Source organism: Melospiza melodia, chromosome 2, assembly GCF_035770615.1.
Source record: "Melospiza melodia melodia isolate bMelMel2 chromosome 2, bMelMel2.pri, whole genome shotgun sequence".
NCBI classification, from domain to species: Eukaryota; Metazoa; Chordata; class Aves; order Passeriformes; family Passerellidae; genus Melospiza; species Melospiza melodia.
The window spans coordinates 65,835,661-65,853,666 of record NC_086195.1 but is presented as its reverse complement, the minus strand read 5'-3'; the positions used below and the strand labels follow the sequence as shown (position 1 = coordinate 65,853,666).

At 42.1% G+C, this 18,006-nt stretch overlaps 1 protein-coding gene across 3 annotated transcripts in view; it reads left to right on the top strand.

Annotated features, from left to right (window-relative positions):
• The window catches only part of LOC134414304 (alpha-2-macroglobulin-like), a 37,010-nt gene that overhangs the window by 11,894 nt on the left and 7,110 nt on the right, over positions 1 to 18,006 (top strand). Inside the window, exons 8-27 of one of the 3 annotated variants that reach the window (XM_063148669.1) lie at positions 233 to 356; positions 1,082 to 1,196; positions 1,323 to 1,432; positions 1,841 to 2,002; positions 2,269 to 2,496; positions 3,796 to 3,859; positions 5,080 to 5,222; positions 5,567 to 5,716; positions 5,928 to 6,098; positions 6,818 to 6,908; positions 8,298 to 8,424; positions 8,702 to 8,930; positions 10,008 to 10,134; positions 10,735 to 10,856; positions 13,235 to 13,286; positions 13,925 to 14,008; positions 14,116 to 14,292; positions 15,174 to 15,258; positions 15,443 to 15,599; positions 15,865 to 15,939. In XM_063148669.1, coding sequence (XP_063004739.1) covers positions 233 to 356; positions 1,082 to 1,196; positions 1,323 to 1,432; positions 1,841 to 2,002; positions 2,269 to 2,496; positions 3,796 to 3,859; positions 5,080 to 5,222; positions 5,567 to 5,716; positions 5,928 to 6,098; positions 6,818 to 6,908; positions 8,298 to 8,424; positions 8,702 to 8,930; positions 10,008 to 10,134; positions 10,735 to 10,856; positions 13,235 to 13,286; positions 13,925 to 14,008; positions 14,116 to 14,292; positions 15,174 to 15,258; positions 15,443 to 15,599; positions 15,865 to 15,939 — 2,593 coding nt within the window. Of the gene's footprint in view, positions 1 to 232; positions 357 to 1,081; positions 1,197 to 1,322; positions 1,433 to 1,840; positions 2,003 to 2,268; positions 2,497 to 3,795; positions 3,860 to 5,079; positions 5,223 to 5,566; positions 5,717 to 5,927; positions 6,099 to 6,817; positions 6,918 to 8,297; positions 8,425 to 8,701; positions 8,931 to 10,007; positions 10,135 to 10,734; positions 10,857 to 13,234; positions 13,287 to 13,924; positions 14,009 to 14,115; positions 14,293 to 15,173; positions 15,259 to 15,442; positions 15,600 to 15,864; positions 15,940 to 18,006 lie in introns of all 3 variants that reach the window. The other 2 variants (XM_063148666.1, XM_063148667.1) reach the window with 2 other exon arrangements.

The following is an 18,006-nucleotide window of genomic DNA, read 5'->3' as shown; positions in this document are numbered from 1 at the left end:
TAAAGTCAACCTTTTTCTGCAGAGATGTCCCACCTAGAACAAGATGGATGTATCTTCCATGGATGATGGAAGAATCCCACTATGAAAGTGATGGAAATCATTAAAATGTCAGATTAGTCAGCCTTTCAGAAGTATTAGGAAATCATCTACAGAGGTCTTTAAGGAGATGTGTCTGTGTGACTGTGCCTGATTGTCTCCCTATCTGATTCATTGTTTAACACACTGTGATTAGGTACACCTATGGGAAGCCCGTTCCTGGTTTGGTGAATGTCCAAGTATGCCGGAAATTTTCTCAGTCTGCTTCAAGTTGTTATGGAAAAGAAACAGAATCTGTGTGTGAAGAATTCACTAGGCGGGTGAGTCCCAAGATCAAAATGTAATGGTTTTTCTGAAGGTTAATGGACCATCTTGTCTCAAGAAAGATCAAATATGTTGGGAGAGAGTAGGGCATTAGAGATAGCATTCTCTCTAAGGAAAAGCAAAGAATCTCAGAAGAAGGCATTCTTAACAGAGAGATCATTTAGCTGGAAACAGAACTGATGATGAAAACCTGACCCCATTGAAACCAGTGGCAAACCTCTAGCTGCCAGCTATGAGGTCTTTGCTATTGTTCCACAAACTGAGAAAAGAGTCTTTGAAGGAATTTTCTAACTGTGAGAGGGACTGACTGTGAGCAAGGAGCAAAGATGAGGAGAAAACAAGAAGGCTGTATAGAGAACAAGGAACAAAGATGAGGTGGTATTGTATATGGGTCAAGTACAGAAGAAAGAGCAACAGGATGAAGAGAGAAGACTATGGAAGAAACGGGAAGAAAAACAGAGCTAAGGCAGGAGGGAATTAACAAGGAAACCAGTGTGGCCCTTAGTAAACTGTGTGTCAGATACCTCACAGAACACAGAAAATATGTGGATGAAACACTAGGAAAGAGGCTGAACACAAGTTCTTGGAGACAACCATTGAAGAAATTCTGGAATTTCATGAACAGAAGTCAAGCATGTTGGGTTTGGGGCATCTCTTCTCATTCCTCAATGCACAAACTTTGTTCACAGAATTTCAATTTTCTCTCCAATCCCTCGCTTAGGCAGATGCTCGTGGGTGTGTTTCTGGTGTGGTGAGGACCAAGGTGTTTCAGCTCCTACGCAAGGGATATGAGATGAGCATTGAGGTACAAGGCAAAATCACAGAAGATGGCACAGGTACGTAGGACACGAAGAAGGCAAAGTGATGGCAGGCATAACAGGAGCAATGGGCAAATACAAGGAAGGTGGAGTAACGTGACTAGAAAATCATTCATATTCCCTCTTTACTGTGCTCTGTTGTAGGAATTGAGATGACTGGAACAGGCTCCTGTGGTATCACATCCACCATGAGCAAAATCCACTTTGACCTGTTGGACTATGCGTACAAACCAGGAATCCCACTCTTTGGGATGGTAGGGAACTTCTGAGACCCTGGGCAATGAGTGGCACAGCAAACACACAAGTGCACAATCTCACCAGATGGAGTTGTGGGGTGTGTGGGTTACATGGTTCAAGAGGCAGGTGATACATGATGGAGGGCCCAAATGAAGCTGGCCGGGGGACTTAAAACTACTGAGGAACTAAGGATCCTAACAGATAATTCACATGGGCTGACTACGTTGTTTTGCTGAGAATTTTCTTAGTTGTACCCTCAGACAATTCCAGAGGGCATGCCTCACACATTTCCACATTCTTTTCCTTTGTTCTTGTATCAAGAAATATCCCGCCTGGCAAGGAGGAAAAGAGGGAAGAGGATGTATTACTTGTCAATTGCTTTTTGTTGCTAGTCTAAAGCCTGAAGTTTGTTATTGCCTTGTTAGGTGAAGCTGGTCGATGGCACTGATGCTCCACTTGCCAATGAAACCATCACAATTACTGTGGGTGGAAACAAATACAAAGGGAATTACACTACAGATGAGCAGGGACAATCCTGGTTTTCCATAGACACTACCAGCTTCACAGAACTCTCCCTGGAAATCCGAGTGAGTGGCAGAGACAGGGGTAAGCCTCTGTCTTTCTCTTCAACAGGGAAAATGTCTATCCATGGATTATCAGTCTTTTCTGACAACTGGAAAGTAAGGCAAGTTTCTTGGTGGGTCACCTCACTTCTCTGTGTCTTCTCTGCATGTTATCCACAATCTCCTAAGCATGCAAAATACAGAACACATCCAGAGTTTTTTCTGTGGATTTTTATGTGGCTTTATATCTGTATTTGTTTGGCCATGAACCTTTTATTCTTCCTTCTCAGGCAGAGCATAAACCTGAACTGAACTGTTATGACAGTGACTGGATGACACCGTCCTATGAGCATACCACGCGCAGAGTGACTCGCTCTTACTCCCTCAGCAAGAGCTTCCTCAAAATTGAGCCAAAGCCCGAGACACTAAGTTGTGGCTCCTCAGCAGAGGTCCAGGTGCACTATATCTTCACACCAGAGGCCATAGGGGAGCAGAAGAAAATTGTCATTTATTATTTGGTAAGACAAATTTGGGGTTACTTTGATCTACAGCCACAGAAAGTAGTGTGTAGCCTCTAGCTGTGTTCCATGATGAGCAACCAGAGCACTGCTAGATGGCCAGTAATGATGGAGAGCATTGGAAACCTTCAACAGTGCAATCCACATACACTTTGCTAATCTTTCTCTTTTCTCTCTCTCCTGTGTGCAGAATTTTGGGAGACCACAGTAACTGGAACAGACTGTAGCATACTGGCATTAAGAACTATGAATTTGTTCATTTTGGAGTTCAGAGAAGAGAGACTAATTGAACTGTGACAAAACAATGACATGTCAGTCTCTTTTGGGAGAACGGGAATATTCAAATGAATATCCAAATAGAATGTCTTTCTCCCTAAATTTGTTTTTCTGGTTATCCCATTTAATGATGCTAGCAGAGAAGACAAGAGTAGCTTTGGATAACAATAAAAATATCAATAAAACAGATACTTCAGTTCTGGTGGACTGCACAGAACATCAGGGGACTTAGGCTGGTATTCAAAAAAAAAAAATAGAAACTTGTGCTAGAGATGTCTATGCGCTTATTTTCAAGACTTCTAACAATTCATGGAAGGACAATATACTCGTTTACTCACTTGCCTGGGAAAATTGATTTTAAGTATGTGCATACAGCGAGTAAACAAACAGTGAGAAACTTCCATTTTTACAGATGTGGAACACACATCTTGAAATTGAAATATGGCGTTATGGAATAAATATTCCATATCAAAAGTAACTGAATAAAAAGCATTTTTGACTGTGCAAAAGGAATCTTTTTCTAGAAATTACATAGGGAATTACAGGAGGCATTTAGGCTATTCCCTACTGTCTGACTTCAGGTACCTTGTTCAAGCTCATATTCTTTGCAGCCTGTGGTCTCCTGTCCCAACTTAGTGCAGTTATAAAACTAATCCTGGTGAAATTTTTCTTCACACTGTTTCACAAACCAACTGAGAGAGGAATGAGGAGACTTTATGGTGTCCAGTCTGTTCCAAATTGTTAGAAATGTGCAGATGACTCCCAGAGTTATGTGTGGTTAGAGGCAAAATGCATTTGAACCTGATATATATATGTAATATGTACAAAAGCAAAGATATGTTTGATCAATGTGGTGCTCCTAGGAGCAAATATTTCTATTTCCAAAGACACAGTAAATTCCAGCCTGGCACTTGTTGAGCATCTTCTTGGTGTTGCTCACACTCTTACAATTAACCCAGTGAACATTCCTTCTCCTTTCAACACTGGAAACAACAATTCCAGGAAGATTTCTCTGTTACACAGGTGATGGCCAAGGGACAAATCGAATTAGCTGACACCCATGATCTGACTGTGAATCCTGGAGATGGTGAGCAGATCTATGCCTTTTTAGCATTTCTGATGGTAATTTGGGGCAGAGGGGATGTAGGTAAATTGCTTCAATTCAAACATTGAATTTTGTTCAAACTGTGCATGTAATGTTTGAATTTTCAAAATTAAGCCTTTTTATATGACATGGCTTTGGTTAGTTTTGTTTTCTCTGAGTTCCAACAGGTGCTAATTTTTTAATGAGAAAATGTTAGAAAATTTAACCAAAAATAAGTATAATATTTTCGCCATTTCATAAAACCAGCACTTTCTGATGGCCACTCTACCTTATTCTGATTGTGGATGCTTACCAGTGTTGGGAGACTCACATGTACAACAAGCATGAAGAGCATGCCTCCATTTCTTTGTCTCTCTCATTTCCCCTATTTTTTTTGTATTATTCCTGCCTTGTAAGCATGCAAACACATGCATATCTATATTCTAATCAGCACATTTAAATTTATTCACATAAATGCCCAAGATTACACATTTAAGTACCAGAGACTGTGATGCAACTTTAAATGTCTTTTGAAAATGAGAAGAGGGAAACATTTTGCAAGTCTGTGAGAAGGAGTTGCACTGAAGTGGATATAAACAGATTGTGGCAGTAAAAGATCTTGTGTGCTGTACAAAGTTCTGCATCCTCACTAGGAGCAGGGACTGAACTCCCACCCAGGCTGGTACCAAGGGACGTTCTGTCACCTTGTCTAGATTATGACATAAAGCCCAGGCCCTGATAGAGTTTTCCACCACAGAGGGGCATTTTCTACCATGTTTGGAGCAGTAGTTTGGTGTACAGATAAGCGCTTGCTTAGCAATAACCTTGCCAAGTTATTCTTTCAGTCACTCTTCAATCTTGACTCCTGTCACCCTTTACAACAGTCATGTTACTTTTTTGCCTCAACTATTTTTTTTAGATCTTGGAGCTTGAAAGACAAAAAAGGGTTGGCAGCATCAAGAAATTATGCCACGTGTTAACTGGGGAGAATCTAGAAGGCAGGGAGAGGCCCTCCAAACTCATGAGTTTTGTCAATTCACAATCAGTCCTTGAATGCAGACATCTTCAGTAGCAGCCATAAATTTTAGTCATGTGTCAATCTGCCAGCCTCTGATAACTAAAAATGTTCATCAGGAGTGAACTTGACTTTTTTTATCTGGGGAAGGCAAATGCATATAGTGGAACCCCTTGCATATTGAATAGCCTTTTGCTCTCTCTGTCAGCTTCCGGGACATTCCGGTTGAGCTTCCCTGTCGAGGCAGCAATTGCTCCCGTGGCACAGATGCTCGTGTACACCACTTCACCCAGTGGGGAAGTCATTGCCAGTTCACAGGATTTCCAGGTTGAAATGTGCCTCCCCAATAAAGTAAGTACAAGCCATGGTTTGTGCAACCCATGTTTGTCTTGTGGACAGCAGCTCAGTTTAGATTACCAGAATGAGGGCAGAATGCACAATGGATTCGTGAAATGTTCTGACCTGATGTTGACTGAGGATTGGTGACCAGAATAAGCTACAAAGCTATGAAAATTTTAAAAAGTGGAGCAAGACATAAACAAAAAGAGAATCGCTCATCTTTATTAATTACATTGATCAAAGATGAATATCTATTAGACACAAGCCAATTTCAGTTCACACAGCTAGAAGTGTCAGAATAATAATGTAACAGTGTCTGGAAAAATGGTTGCTTGAATGTCCTTTTGGATTTGCAGGTGAGATTGAGTTTTGCACCCAAGGAAGGTCTTCCTGCTTCCAACACACACCTGCAACTCCACACCTCTCCAAGATCCCTGTGTGCCCTCCGTGCAGTGGACAAGAGTGTTCTCCTTATGAAGCCTGAAAATGAGCTTTCTCCCAGCTCTGTGAGTCTTGGCTACTTTTGGTAATGAGCAAGAACACGAACCAAGCAAGCCCTCACTAACAGCACTATAGACACAGGGCTATGTATTTTTACAGTTGCATTCCTTACACTTGCTTTTTAGAAGCTGGCATTTACCAGTGGAGTGCTAGGTAGAGTCTGTCCCTGTAAGTGGTGATCTGCTGCATTGTTCCCTGTTATTTGCATTTCTCCAGGTGTATCAACTTCTTCCATTAAAGGAAAGCCAGGGTTATAGCTTCAGGGAATACTACTTGGAAGAAGACAACGTCAATCCATGTGTGTCACTTGACAACCTGCCATTAAATGGATTTCTCTACGTACCCATTTCTTCTGATGGCGAAGGGGATGCCTACAACATTCTCAAAGTAAGCACCAACCTTTCATTTTTCTCTTTTGTTCCCTTTTTGAATTCAGTCTCCTCTCTTCTTCTCACCTCCCCTGAAGGGCTTTTTAATAAAAAGATGAGCTCATTTGCTGTAAACTTACTCATGTTTGTATGCAAGAAAATAACCAAGCCCAATTCCCACATCTATTTAGCCCATGAACAGTAACTGAGCGCTTCTCTAAACCATTAAAACTTTGAAAGGTCTCCTTATAGTACAGACAGCTGCAAATGGGCTTGGATAAGGCAACAGACCTGAAAAATTACCGCTAGTGGCATAATATTAGAAACTCCTCATTCACTCATGTTTTCTTTCTCTGGTTTAAATATGTCTTTGTTAAAGTATCAGTTAATTTGATAACCCATAAATCCATGCATATGCACCCAAAGTGTCCCGCACAAAGTTTTTTGGGTACCTTCCCTCCATTTCATACATGCCATTTTCATGCTGGCAGCTGTCCCCAAGGTACTTTCCATCTGATCATGACAGGATTTAGCCTTAGTAGGAGAATAACATGATAGAGACTCCACATCTGTGTCAAACCAGCCTATCTGGAATTTACATACAAGCCTTTCTTATTCTGATCAATACCAGACTTAGGTACATCCATTCATGACATACATATATGACATATCAAATAAAGTTTATTTTCAAACCATTTTTTTGCATATTTTTTGTTCTTCTTTCTCTTTGTTTACTAGGAATTGGGCTTAAAAGTCTTCACTAGCAGCAAGATCCATAAGCCTGAACTCTGCGAGCATTACCCAGAACACATGATGGAAAGGAGTTACAGTGGTTCTAGTACCTTTTTGATTTTACCTCTCACACAACCTCCTAAAATTTACCACCCTGCCTCTTTCCTTCCCTCTTTGAATCTTTGAATATTAATTACACAGGCAGATCTGATTGCATTCAGATATACTGACCTAATTCAGGATCCCTCCCTTCTGGACCTAGTCCTGAAACATGAACTGATTCACCTCTGCCTGCATCTTCCCAGGCAGCCAGATGTGCTGTCCCAGAGCTGTGTGTGCTTGGTGACTCCCATGCCACCCCTACAGCAGCAGAGAGCTAGTAGGCACTAAAGGAATCTTTCAGCACAAAGTAATGGGGTTTTTTTCCCATCAGATCTGAGTCCAGCTATGAAAAACTAAAAAAGGAGCATCTGCTTCTAGGCAGCCAGTTCTAGGAATAGCTAGAGGAACAACTAGGGTAAAAGTGGGGCAAGATAAATGACAAAGTGGTACAATCCTGTGGTTCAATATTTTATCACTGGGGGCTGAGAAATTTGGCTCTGTTCCCAGTTTCCCCATTTACATGACTATAAGGGCTCAGTAGGTCATGTCACTTCTCTGTAGGTTCAATGACTGTGAAGATAGAGAGAAATGATGCTGCTTTTTTTTGCTTGCCTTCTTAAACAGATCTGAGATTAGAAAGACTATATAAAAGACTCACCTATATCACTTTCAGTTACTGAGTTTTATGGTGCAGTACCCCAGCTCCAATTAAACAATTTAGCTTTTGGTCCAGTGACTGCTTCTAGCCTCTTACTCATAAGGATCAGATATTTGGTTTTGAAATGGAGGGATTGCCATCAGAGTATGGCTCAAGACAGCTCTCTGCTTCGAGAAAATGTAAAGTCTTCTAAGCCTGCTAGAAAAGCCTTTTGCAAGGCACAACAGTATGCAACACTGTGAGATGGCCAGAGATGTTAAGACCCATGTTCATTTTTAAAAAATTTCCTAGATGGAGTGCTAAGTGTGGCTTCTGTTTCTGATCATGTATAAATGCAATCAGTTCTTCAACCAGATTATTAAACTGTGTGCCACAGTAATATCTGGGGACAGTAAGCTTCAGATTTGATTCTGTATTGCTATAGAAATATGCCCTCAAATCATCATGTATGGTTCTTTTGTCACTGAGAGGTTTTCTGGCAGTGGGGGAAGAATGCTCAACTCCATCCAATCTCTGTAAGAAAAGTAGCAACATTAAGAAAAGTTAAATACTGTGATGGCAACAGAGAATTTTATGTTTCCAGTGGCCAAGATGTCAAAGCTGTTCTTTCAATCTTAAAATTTGACCTAAGAATAGCAACTACCTGGAGGGAAAGTAGTTGTCCTGGTTTAGAATGGAGTTTGACACATCTTTTCCTTTCTTCCTGTCCTTGAATAAATTTGCTAGTCTCTGCAATGAATCTGCATGGAGAAATGAGTTATGACATGGTGGAAGATATGGTTGATGGCAATCCTATGGAGACTGTCCGGAAGTACTTCCCTGAGACATGGATCTGGGACATAGTTTCAGTGAAGTAAGTGTTCAAGAGGGTGTAGAGGGTGGTCACTAGGCCAGAAACTTGGACGAGGTTAAAGCCTTGGTGGATGCATCGGTATTTCAGTGAGAGGAGTATTTCTAGTAGACAAAGGCTTTTTTTAAGGACATTAAGTACAGGATGCTTTAGAGGAACATGCAAAAGCCACTGCCTGTATCCCAGCTGGGCAGGGCTTTGCTGTCAGCAGATGTTGCTCAGTAGGAGAATGGATGAACACCAGAATACAACTGAAATCTTGTTCTCTGTCCCTCACCAGCTCTGAGGGAAAAGCTGATCTAGAAGTGACCATCCCTGACACCATCACTGAGTGGAAAGCCAATGCATTCTGCACTTCAGCAGACACAGGCTTTGGCCTGTCCCCAACAGTGTCCCTCAGAGCCTTCCAGCCCTTCTTTGTGGAGCTCACCATGCCCTACTCTGTGGTGCGTGGGGAGTCCTTCATGCTGAAAGCCACTGTTTTCAACTACCTGCCTGCCTGCATCAGGGTAAGGGATGCTCACAGCTCTGCTCAGCCTAACAGCCATGGGGAGACTGCAGTGGGCCCTTTTTAACCAGCTGTTCCAAGCCAGATGACTGATCTGCAAATGTAATTTCATGTAGGTGTAGGTATCTACAAATCCTTGTTGTATTCAGTGAAGAGGGAATGTGTTTTCCTGTCAAAGTTTTGAAAGCTGCATTTGATTCAGAGCCTGAAGTGCTGCTACTGAGAGCCCCAGCCTTGTCATCACAAATTTATGTCACTGTTCTACAGAAATAGAGAACCTGGGTTTTCCACAGATATCAGAATCATCGCATGCCCAAATGGAAATTCCAGGTTCACCAGGGTGGATATATCTGTTCAGCCTTTAGTCTTACCTCACAAAACTCCACAGAAGATTTGCTGGAATATGCAGACTTTCTGTAATTTGTTGCATCTGTCCCTAGAACACTGAGGAGAGCTATATAGCTTCACCATTCTTACCTGCATTTTGTTCTAACATATAAAGACAAGAGAAAATTTGGGAAGGGATTAGTACATAATCTCAATCGTCTTTGCTTAGTTTTTTATAAATATAGATTTTTATTCCAAAAGGAATGAAGCTGAAACAAGGAGGGGCACTTATCCGGTCATTCCAATGCACTCTCACTTGTGTCCCTATATTTCCCATTTTGTTTGCTATTTTCAGGCTCTTTATTCCACTTTTCCTTGCTCCCTTATTCTACTTTTCTTTGTTCCCTTACTAGCTTTCCCACTGCTGGTGTTTTATCTCTTCACCTAACTAATCATGAGGGAGATCTTTAATTCATGGCACGACTGGTCTGTGCCATTCACTTTCCCAGAATCCATTTCCTTTCCAAAGATGCTGTTCTCTACAGTTACCTCCCTGATCTCCTACAATTGCATAAATTTCAGCAATTTCCTCCTTTGTCAGGCAGCACTTGCTCTGCAATACCCATAATAGATAGCTCCACTACCAATTATTAATACCCATAATAGGTAGCTCCGTGTACTTCATTGTCTGCAATAGCTCCAGCTTCTCGCCAAGTCCAGACCTCATGACCCCTCTCTGTACAACTGGCAGGTCAGTGTGTCTCTGGCTGAATCTACTCATTTCCTGGCTGTACCAGTGAGGAAACAGGAGGAATCCTACTGCATCTGTGTGAATGAAAGAAAAGCTGTTGCTTGGGCAGTAACGCCAAGATCTCTAGGTAAGAGACCAGACGACAAGAAGATATCGGGGTCAGATAGCAGTGTGTGGCACCAGATCTCTGGTGTGAGGAGCTAGGTGACTCCAAACCTGTTTGGAAGGATCTTCTCTGTGTCAGAAGTCCAGCCCTGAGGCTGAGACACTACACTGGGTGCAGTGTTTCCAGGTCCTAAACAAGTGATGTGTTACAGGCCATGGCTTTCCCAGCATTCTAATAGAAATCACAAGTTCCCTTAATGCATGCAAAGAACTCAGGCATTCCAGCTGTGGAGCTAAGAATGTCTTGTCTTAACTTGGTTGGGTCCGAAATTTTTTAATCAAAACTTGCTTTCTCTGAAGCCTCCCAGAAAAAGACCATTTGATTTATGAGACCTTCCCCATCACTACTCTCCATGCTGATAGACTAACACCTGCTTGGGCGGCCATAACAAAGGAGGGGATCTGGAAGGCTGCATCTGGATCAAGATAAAACCTTGTCTCGGATTTAGTTCTCCTCTTGGAAAAGCTTCTCTGTAATGCATCACAGAGTTCCCAGCACAAATACAAATCCGTATTTCCCTGGCTCCGCCTGGCAGGGCTGACTGACCCCTCTTTCCTCCAGGGCAGGTGGAGTTCTCAGTGACCACTGAGGCCCTACAGAGCCAACAGCCCTGTGGCAATGACATCGTGGAGACCCCTGAGAAAGGGAGGAAGGACACGGTCATCAGGCAGCTGCTGGTGGAGGTATGTGGGCTGCTCGTTCTGGTGGCACAGAAAAGCAGCAATAGCAACAGCCAGAGCTACTCTGTGATAAAGGTTTTCTGGTTTAGCCATGAGAGCAGCAATAATGGCTTGTGGGACTCTTATTCTGCAAGCTTTTACAGAAGAAGCACTGATAAATTGAACACAGGCCAATAGAGGCCATAACTCATAGTGCTGCCATCTCACAGTCAAAGCAGGGTCTTACATTACGTGGAGGGACAGGAATAATAAGGCAGGCAATAATGACAGGGGTTTTTCCGAGACACATCATATCAGAGATAAATGAGAAATCCTTGTGTTTGCCTGTAATAAATCACAGGGAAAGGCTGTGAACAGAACACTAGCCAGAAAGCTTATGCTTCTCCTCCAGCCCATGGCCAGTACTGTGGAATATGGAACGGTCACTGCAATCTACAAATATTTCTAAACAGAATTCTGTTTCGAATTATTTTTATTACACCTCTAAGAATGTTCAAAAAAGTGTAACTAACCTTTTATTTTTGCATTCTTTTGTACACTTCTTTTCTTAAACTGTGTTTCGCAGTGATAAAATCATAGCTTTTCACATGGTAAGTTGCCAGTCATAAAATTAATCCTCAGTATAAAATTCCCAGTGATGCTATTAGCAAAAAAAAGCACCAGCTTGTTATATAGAGAAATTTATATCATAATCAGTCCTCCTTACATTGCAGACATTCCGGTTTTCAGTAAGGCAGAGCTAAGATTCATGTAGCTTCAGGAAAAATTTGCTAACTGGAATGTAATGATGGAACAACAGTCCTATCTGCTAGGCTTTTTTTGTTTGGCTGGTTTTTTACAAATGGATTTGAATGTATAATACATGAACAACTGGTTTATATTTCAGGAAATTTTCCTAATTTCACAGACCCCTTCAGGAAAAAGATTGTTTGTTTAGTTCTTTGAAGATACAGGAAGATATAGCACTGTAAAATCTTTTCTCACAGATGGCAAGGGAATGTAAATTACTGAACAAGTATTAGAGTTACTTCTGTCAGGGTGTCTGAGAGATTGCTCATCCTATCCTGTTATTGTAATGTGGCAATTAATCTACAGCAAGCCCTGACAGGATGAAATCAGAGATGAGCATCCAAGGCTGAACAATTAATTAGCAGGGATGGATACAGTGTAACATGCTTGGGGTGAGCTGCATTGTCTTGAGCACATGGATGCAATGTTCCCTGCAGCAGGCAGTGCATCCCAGAGAGAGAGAGAAGTGAGGGTGCCAGAGGCCCCAGGGCATCTTCCTGCCTGAGGGCTCTTTGGGAAATGGGATTTTTTTTTTTTTCACCGAGGAATTTCTCATCTGGAAAGGAAAATCTTTCAAACCATTGCAGTTTGTACATTTTCATTTCCTGTTGGAAATCAAACAAAACAATGGATTTCTCATTTAGTTGCATACCAGAATGACATACTGAGACAAACAAGAAGGTGCCTTTTCAAACAAAAGCATTTAGCTCTGTCATAGTTTATCCAGAAAACTTTTTCTCTTTTTCTGTTGTGTTTTCCTGCTCTTTTAATACTTTTCTGTCCTTTCATACTGAAGAATGAGAGACAATGTATTCTGATTGTGAGAAAGTGAAGAAAATAACACCATTGTTTACATGCTGGGAAAAATATATCAGCTGGCAAACGCTGGAAACAAGTAGCGAAACAATGGGAACTCTCCTATTTAGAGGTTGAAAAACTGGTGCAGGAATCTCACTAAAATAAATTCTGACAAAAACCAGTTTTCTAGTAAACATTTGATTCCTGAGTTCTCTCCAAAAGATTTTCACCCATCTTAACAGAAAAGAGGGAGTCTTTTCTTACTTAAAAGACTAAACTAGAACTTATAAATCGGTTGACCGTGGCACACATTTATATTTTGGTTGTTGTAGATCACATGTAGGTGCATGTGTCACATGTGTAGGTGCATTGGGGTGCTCTAGCAGCCACCAGTCAAAGTTCTTGCATACACATTCTCCCAGTGTGCCAGGCACTCAGCCATCACCACAGCCTGGAGAGTTCTGCTGGATTGGGCCACAGTGAGTGGCAACTCAGATCACCAGGTCCCGTGTTCCTGTTGATAACATCACCCTGCATGTTATCTCCATCTCAACCTGTGAAGCTGCAGGGCCTCTCTCAGTAAAAAGAAAGAAAAGAAAATGTATTACATTTCATACTTTTTAGCCAGTAGGTTGCAGTTCACAATTGTCCCCAGTCTAGCACATGGAAGAGAAATATTTCTAGGCAATTTTCAAAAAGTGCTTTTTACTTTCCCTTTTGATATTTCTTCCTTTTCTTTGTTGATGTTTTTTCTCACTTTTTTGCTTTTTTTTTCCCTTGCCCTTTTCACCAAGCCGGAAGGGACTGAAGTGGAAACCACATACAATTCTCTGTTCTGTGCATCTGGTAAGAGCCATTTGTTTTTCAAAACTTTCTTTGCTAAGGTAGAAGCTAAAGACAAAGGTGGGAAAAAAGATTTGTGAGTGCTCCACTCTACAAAGAAATGTGCACGAATCTGATAAAATTGAACAAACTAGATGTACGTCCAACTGTTAGTGAAAACAATCCTTCCTGTGGAAGAAGAGCTGAGGATGTCACAATGTCTACAATTAGAGAGGGAGAAGCACATCTTTTAGGAAATGAGGCTGGCCAGGTCAATGCAAGGAGAGAGTGTTTGGGATTTGATTCAGTTATCTCTAATGCCTTTCATTTAACAGATGTAAAATCGAAAACCAGACTCTGTGGTAAGCCAGGTCTGCCCACCAAAACATAAAGGGCCAGAAAAATAGGCTAGGAAAGGTGTATTTGTCAGTCAAAACTGGTTGATGATGCCGTGTAGAAGACCATGACCACCTGTGTGTGCAGATATTGCAGGCCCAATACAAAATTTGTAGGATGGGAAACTTCATCAACAAAATTACAGATGAATGGATTTGTTGAAGTCAGGAAACCTCTCTTCAGTTTTCTCACCCATGGATAGCTGCTACCCATGCATTGTAGATACATCTGGAATTGTGACCAAATTAATCTGCTTTTTATCCCAGAAGAGTCAGTGTCGCAGACAGTCTCCTTGGCTCTCCCAGAGACTGTGGTGGATGGCTCAGCCAGAGCATATTTCTCAGTGCTAGGTAAGTGAAACCTCCTCAAAGTGTCACATGCTATTTTGAAACACTGCCACTTCAGGCTGTGCTCAGTCTAATGGCCAATTTACACTGTGAATTGTCCCATTGCCCAGGTGACATCATGGGCACTGCCATGCAGAACCTGCACCAGCTCCTCCAGATGCCCTTTGGCTGTGGGGAGCAGAACATGGTCCTGTTTGCCCCCAACATCTACGTCCTGGACTATCTGAACAAGACAGGGCAGCTGAGTGAGGAGATCAAATCCAAGGCCACTGGATACTTAGTGAGCGGTGAGCTTTTGCCTTTGTTCATCCCTTCCCTTGGCTATTGGATAAGGACACTGTTGGCCACTGGCCTGGATGATCTGTTGGAGGCTGTCTCTAGAGAGGAACAGGGTACTGGCAGCTTAGGGGTATTCAATACAGGATCTGTAAGAAGGAATCCCATGCTCAGTTGGAGGTACAGGGTGAGAGACAGCAGCATCCAAACAGGAACACAGAAAAAGCCCAGGGCTGGCAATAACTCAGGATTTCCCTCCATAAGAAATGCTTATACGAACTACATAAATCAGACTATAGCCATTAATCATGGCAGCTGCTTATGTAGAACTTGAATTCTCCTTAGGATTGAGGTGTGAAAGTATTGCTCATCTTTGACCAGGGCAGAATTTTACCACATTAGCTAGGGCATGATGACAGACACAACATCAGTACATGCGCACACAGTGGGCATCTGCCGACTAGCAAGGGGTGGTTGTGACTCAATATTTTTGCAGGAAAATTACATTTCCTCTAAAGAAAATTATCCTGTCTTCTGCATTCCTATCCTGTGTAGGACTCACATTTTTAATCAGTTCTCATTTGGGAATCATTCTCCCATTTCTCTCAAGTTTGGGATGAATTTACCTCTCGTCCTGAAGTCTTGGGCAGAGAGCAGCAGTGACTACAGATAGCCAGGTTTCCAGGTGTTTTTGGAGAGAGAAAGAGCACAAGAATAGAGATATTCAAAGTTCAGGGTTTCCCTGAACTTCCTTTTATAATACTGAGCAGCACAGGCCACATTTTTGCCATAGCCAAGGGGGACAGTGTGTCCCATGTCTGTTGCATTTCCCTTGCATGGCTCCTTGAAAAGCACTGCAGCAACTGAAATATATTTTCACTCTTCATTTCAGGGTATCAAAGGCAATTGAAGTACAAACACCGGGATGGTTCTTATAGCACCTTTGGGCCACGTTATGGGCAAGTTGGAAATACCTGGTAAGACTTCAGTACCTCTGGATTTTCGTTTCTGTTTTTATGCCCTCTTATTCCTAAGTGTTCTCTTGTACTTGGCCATTGTGGGGTTTGGAATGGAGATGGAGATGAAGTGTACATGGGCCATACGACCTCTGATGGATACAGGGCCTACTCAGGACATCTTGGCTCCCTCTATCACTTTCAGGCTCACAGCCTTTGTCCTCAAGTCCTTTGCCCAGGCCCGGCCTCACATCTTCATAGAGGAGAAGCACATCCAGGATGCTTTGATCTGGCTTACTCAGAAGCAGAAGGAGAATGGCTGTTTCCGCAGTTCTGGGACACTCCTGAACAATGCCATGAAGGTAACAAGTCTGCCTGGTTGGCTCCACATGGGCTTTGTCAGGCTGGAACTTGACCATAAGTCACTCTGGCATCAACAGAGTTATTTCAGCACTCGGGGTGTGGGAGGGAGCAAGGAAGCAGGAAGAAGTCAGCACCATCTTCTGAAGGACTAAGCATGAAAAAGAAGCCAGGGAGAATTTGTCCCTGCAGGATGTCAATATGTAGCACAGGGAGAAGCCAGCGGCACTCTGTGGGATCAACAAGTACTTCTGTGTTTCGCTGCAGGGTGGAGTGAATGACGAGGTCACACTGGCAGCCTACATCACTATTGCACTGCTGGAGATTCCTCTGCCTGTAACTGTACGTGTCTGCACCCCAACCTGGGCCACAGATGGTACTAACCTGCCCTACTAGTGTCCCCATGCCCAGATTACCAGGTTCCTTTACCTTTGGAAAGAAGAAATCCTGTCTGAATAGTATTTCCATTCAAGCCCAGACTGAAGGAACATCTTCCTCCATTTTTTTCCCCTCTCCCATTTTATATACACATTTTATTTAACATTTTTCTGAGTTCTTCTGTGGATGATAACAGATTTGCTCCATACAGCTTGGATTGACCATGAGTTAAATAATATTTAATTCTCTGAAGTATGCCAAATAGGTTTTCTACACCCACAGAAATCTCCTTCTGTTTCTTAGAATAGTACAATCCTGTTGAACCACTCTTGGGCCTGTTAGGCAGATACAACACCACAGGTCTGTAAAAAGGGATGGCACACTCAGGCATTCATTGTCATTTTCTCTACTTCTTGTAGATGGTTTTGTGGGAAATCCCCATCCTTAATGCTTGAAGGATAAGGTATATCTCTAGGGAATTCCATCATGGCACCTGTGGAAAGCCTAAGGCCTATATCAGAGCAGTGTGGGTTTGGTCATTCTGATCCCCTCACTTTGAGACAAGGTGGTTGTGCAGGTAAAAGTGGGGTATGAATCACAGCAGAAGGACAGCTGAGCCAGTGTGGTTGCCAGGCTGTTGCAATCCCTCTGCTCCAAATGTAGTAGGGTATGTTCTGTGTCCAAAGTTTTTTCCTGTGTAACAAGGACAAGCAGAAGGAATTATTGTGTTAGTAAGGTGACATGCATGGCCCTAACTTCACCAGAAGAGCATTCTTCCTTTGTTATGTATTGTGTTTAGAAGCCAAGCTGTCAGACAGAGCCATATTGGATAACAAGGACGTTTCCTAGCTCCCTGTCTGAGTCCAAAACTGCCACTGAATGTGAAGGAAGGAGTTTGTCACAATCTGAGTGGGGTATGGGGCATTTCAAGTTAAGGTGCATGAACTGAGATTAGCACAGTCCTTAAGTAATTAAGACTCATACAGAGTATTTCTGTAAGTAAAATAAGCCATGTTAAACCCTGATAAAAACCTTAATAGCACTGTCCTTAGCATGTGTGTCTACTGTCACATCCTGCCATTAGGCTGCACTCCTCCCCAACATTTACCTTACAAACAGTAGTAGGCATAGACACAACCAATTTTGGTTTTATTCTTTGCTTTCTTAAAACTAGCTGAACTTTTTCTCCAAAGGGGAGCACAAAAGATTTCATCTTGCAGTACACACACAGTGAAATTCAAAGCACAGAGCAACAGAAAAGTATGTCTTTTCCTTCTAGAACCTTTATTAAGCTGTAAATGTGCTGTTAGCTTTCAGGTCATGGCATGCACTCCCTGCAGAGTTACTTTTTCAATTTTATAGCAGCTTTTGCATCACAAATGAGGAACAGTCATGTCTTGCTGAGGGTTTGTGGTGTAACAATGTGTGTTATAACAACATGTAAAGTATTTTACTTTGCTGTAGTGATTGCACTCTTAAACCAATACATGTATTGCTACTGTGAACATCACAAAAAAACTTCCAGAAAATAGAAAAAAACACACCTTTTTTTTTTTTTTGTTTTTTGTGTGGAGATAGAGTTCACCAGCAAACTAGAATCTATATTACTTCCAGAAAGTGAATTTTTTTGAAAATGCCCTGGAAAAGGGGAAACAAACAAAAAGGAAAGGATAGAGCAGAGGGTGAAAGCACAGAACAGTATCAGGGTGATAGCTGGAGGAGGAAAGCAAGCATTCAGTAAACCTAAAGCAAGGAAGTATTTCAGAGAGCTCCTCTTACCCCAGAACACAATCAGACCAGTAATTCTGCACAAGGAAGAAGAATTGGAGCACTGCTTCACAGTCTTTAAATCAAACAGGGAAAAACCATTCCAACAAGACATGTTAAAGAAAAGTAGATTCAAGATAAGGAGCAGCCTTGGGCTGCCCATTTGTTCAGGAATCATTTGGCCTGGAGGAAAAGGGTACACAAGGGTAAAATCTTTGCCAGACTAAAAAGTGGGATGCAAAGGGTCCACAGGTACCACCCTAT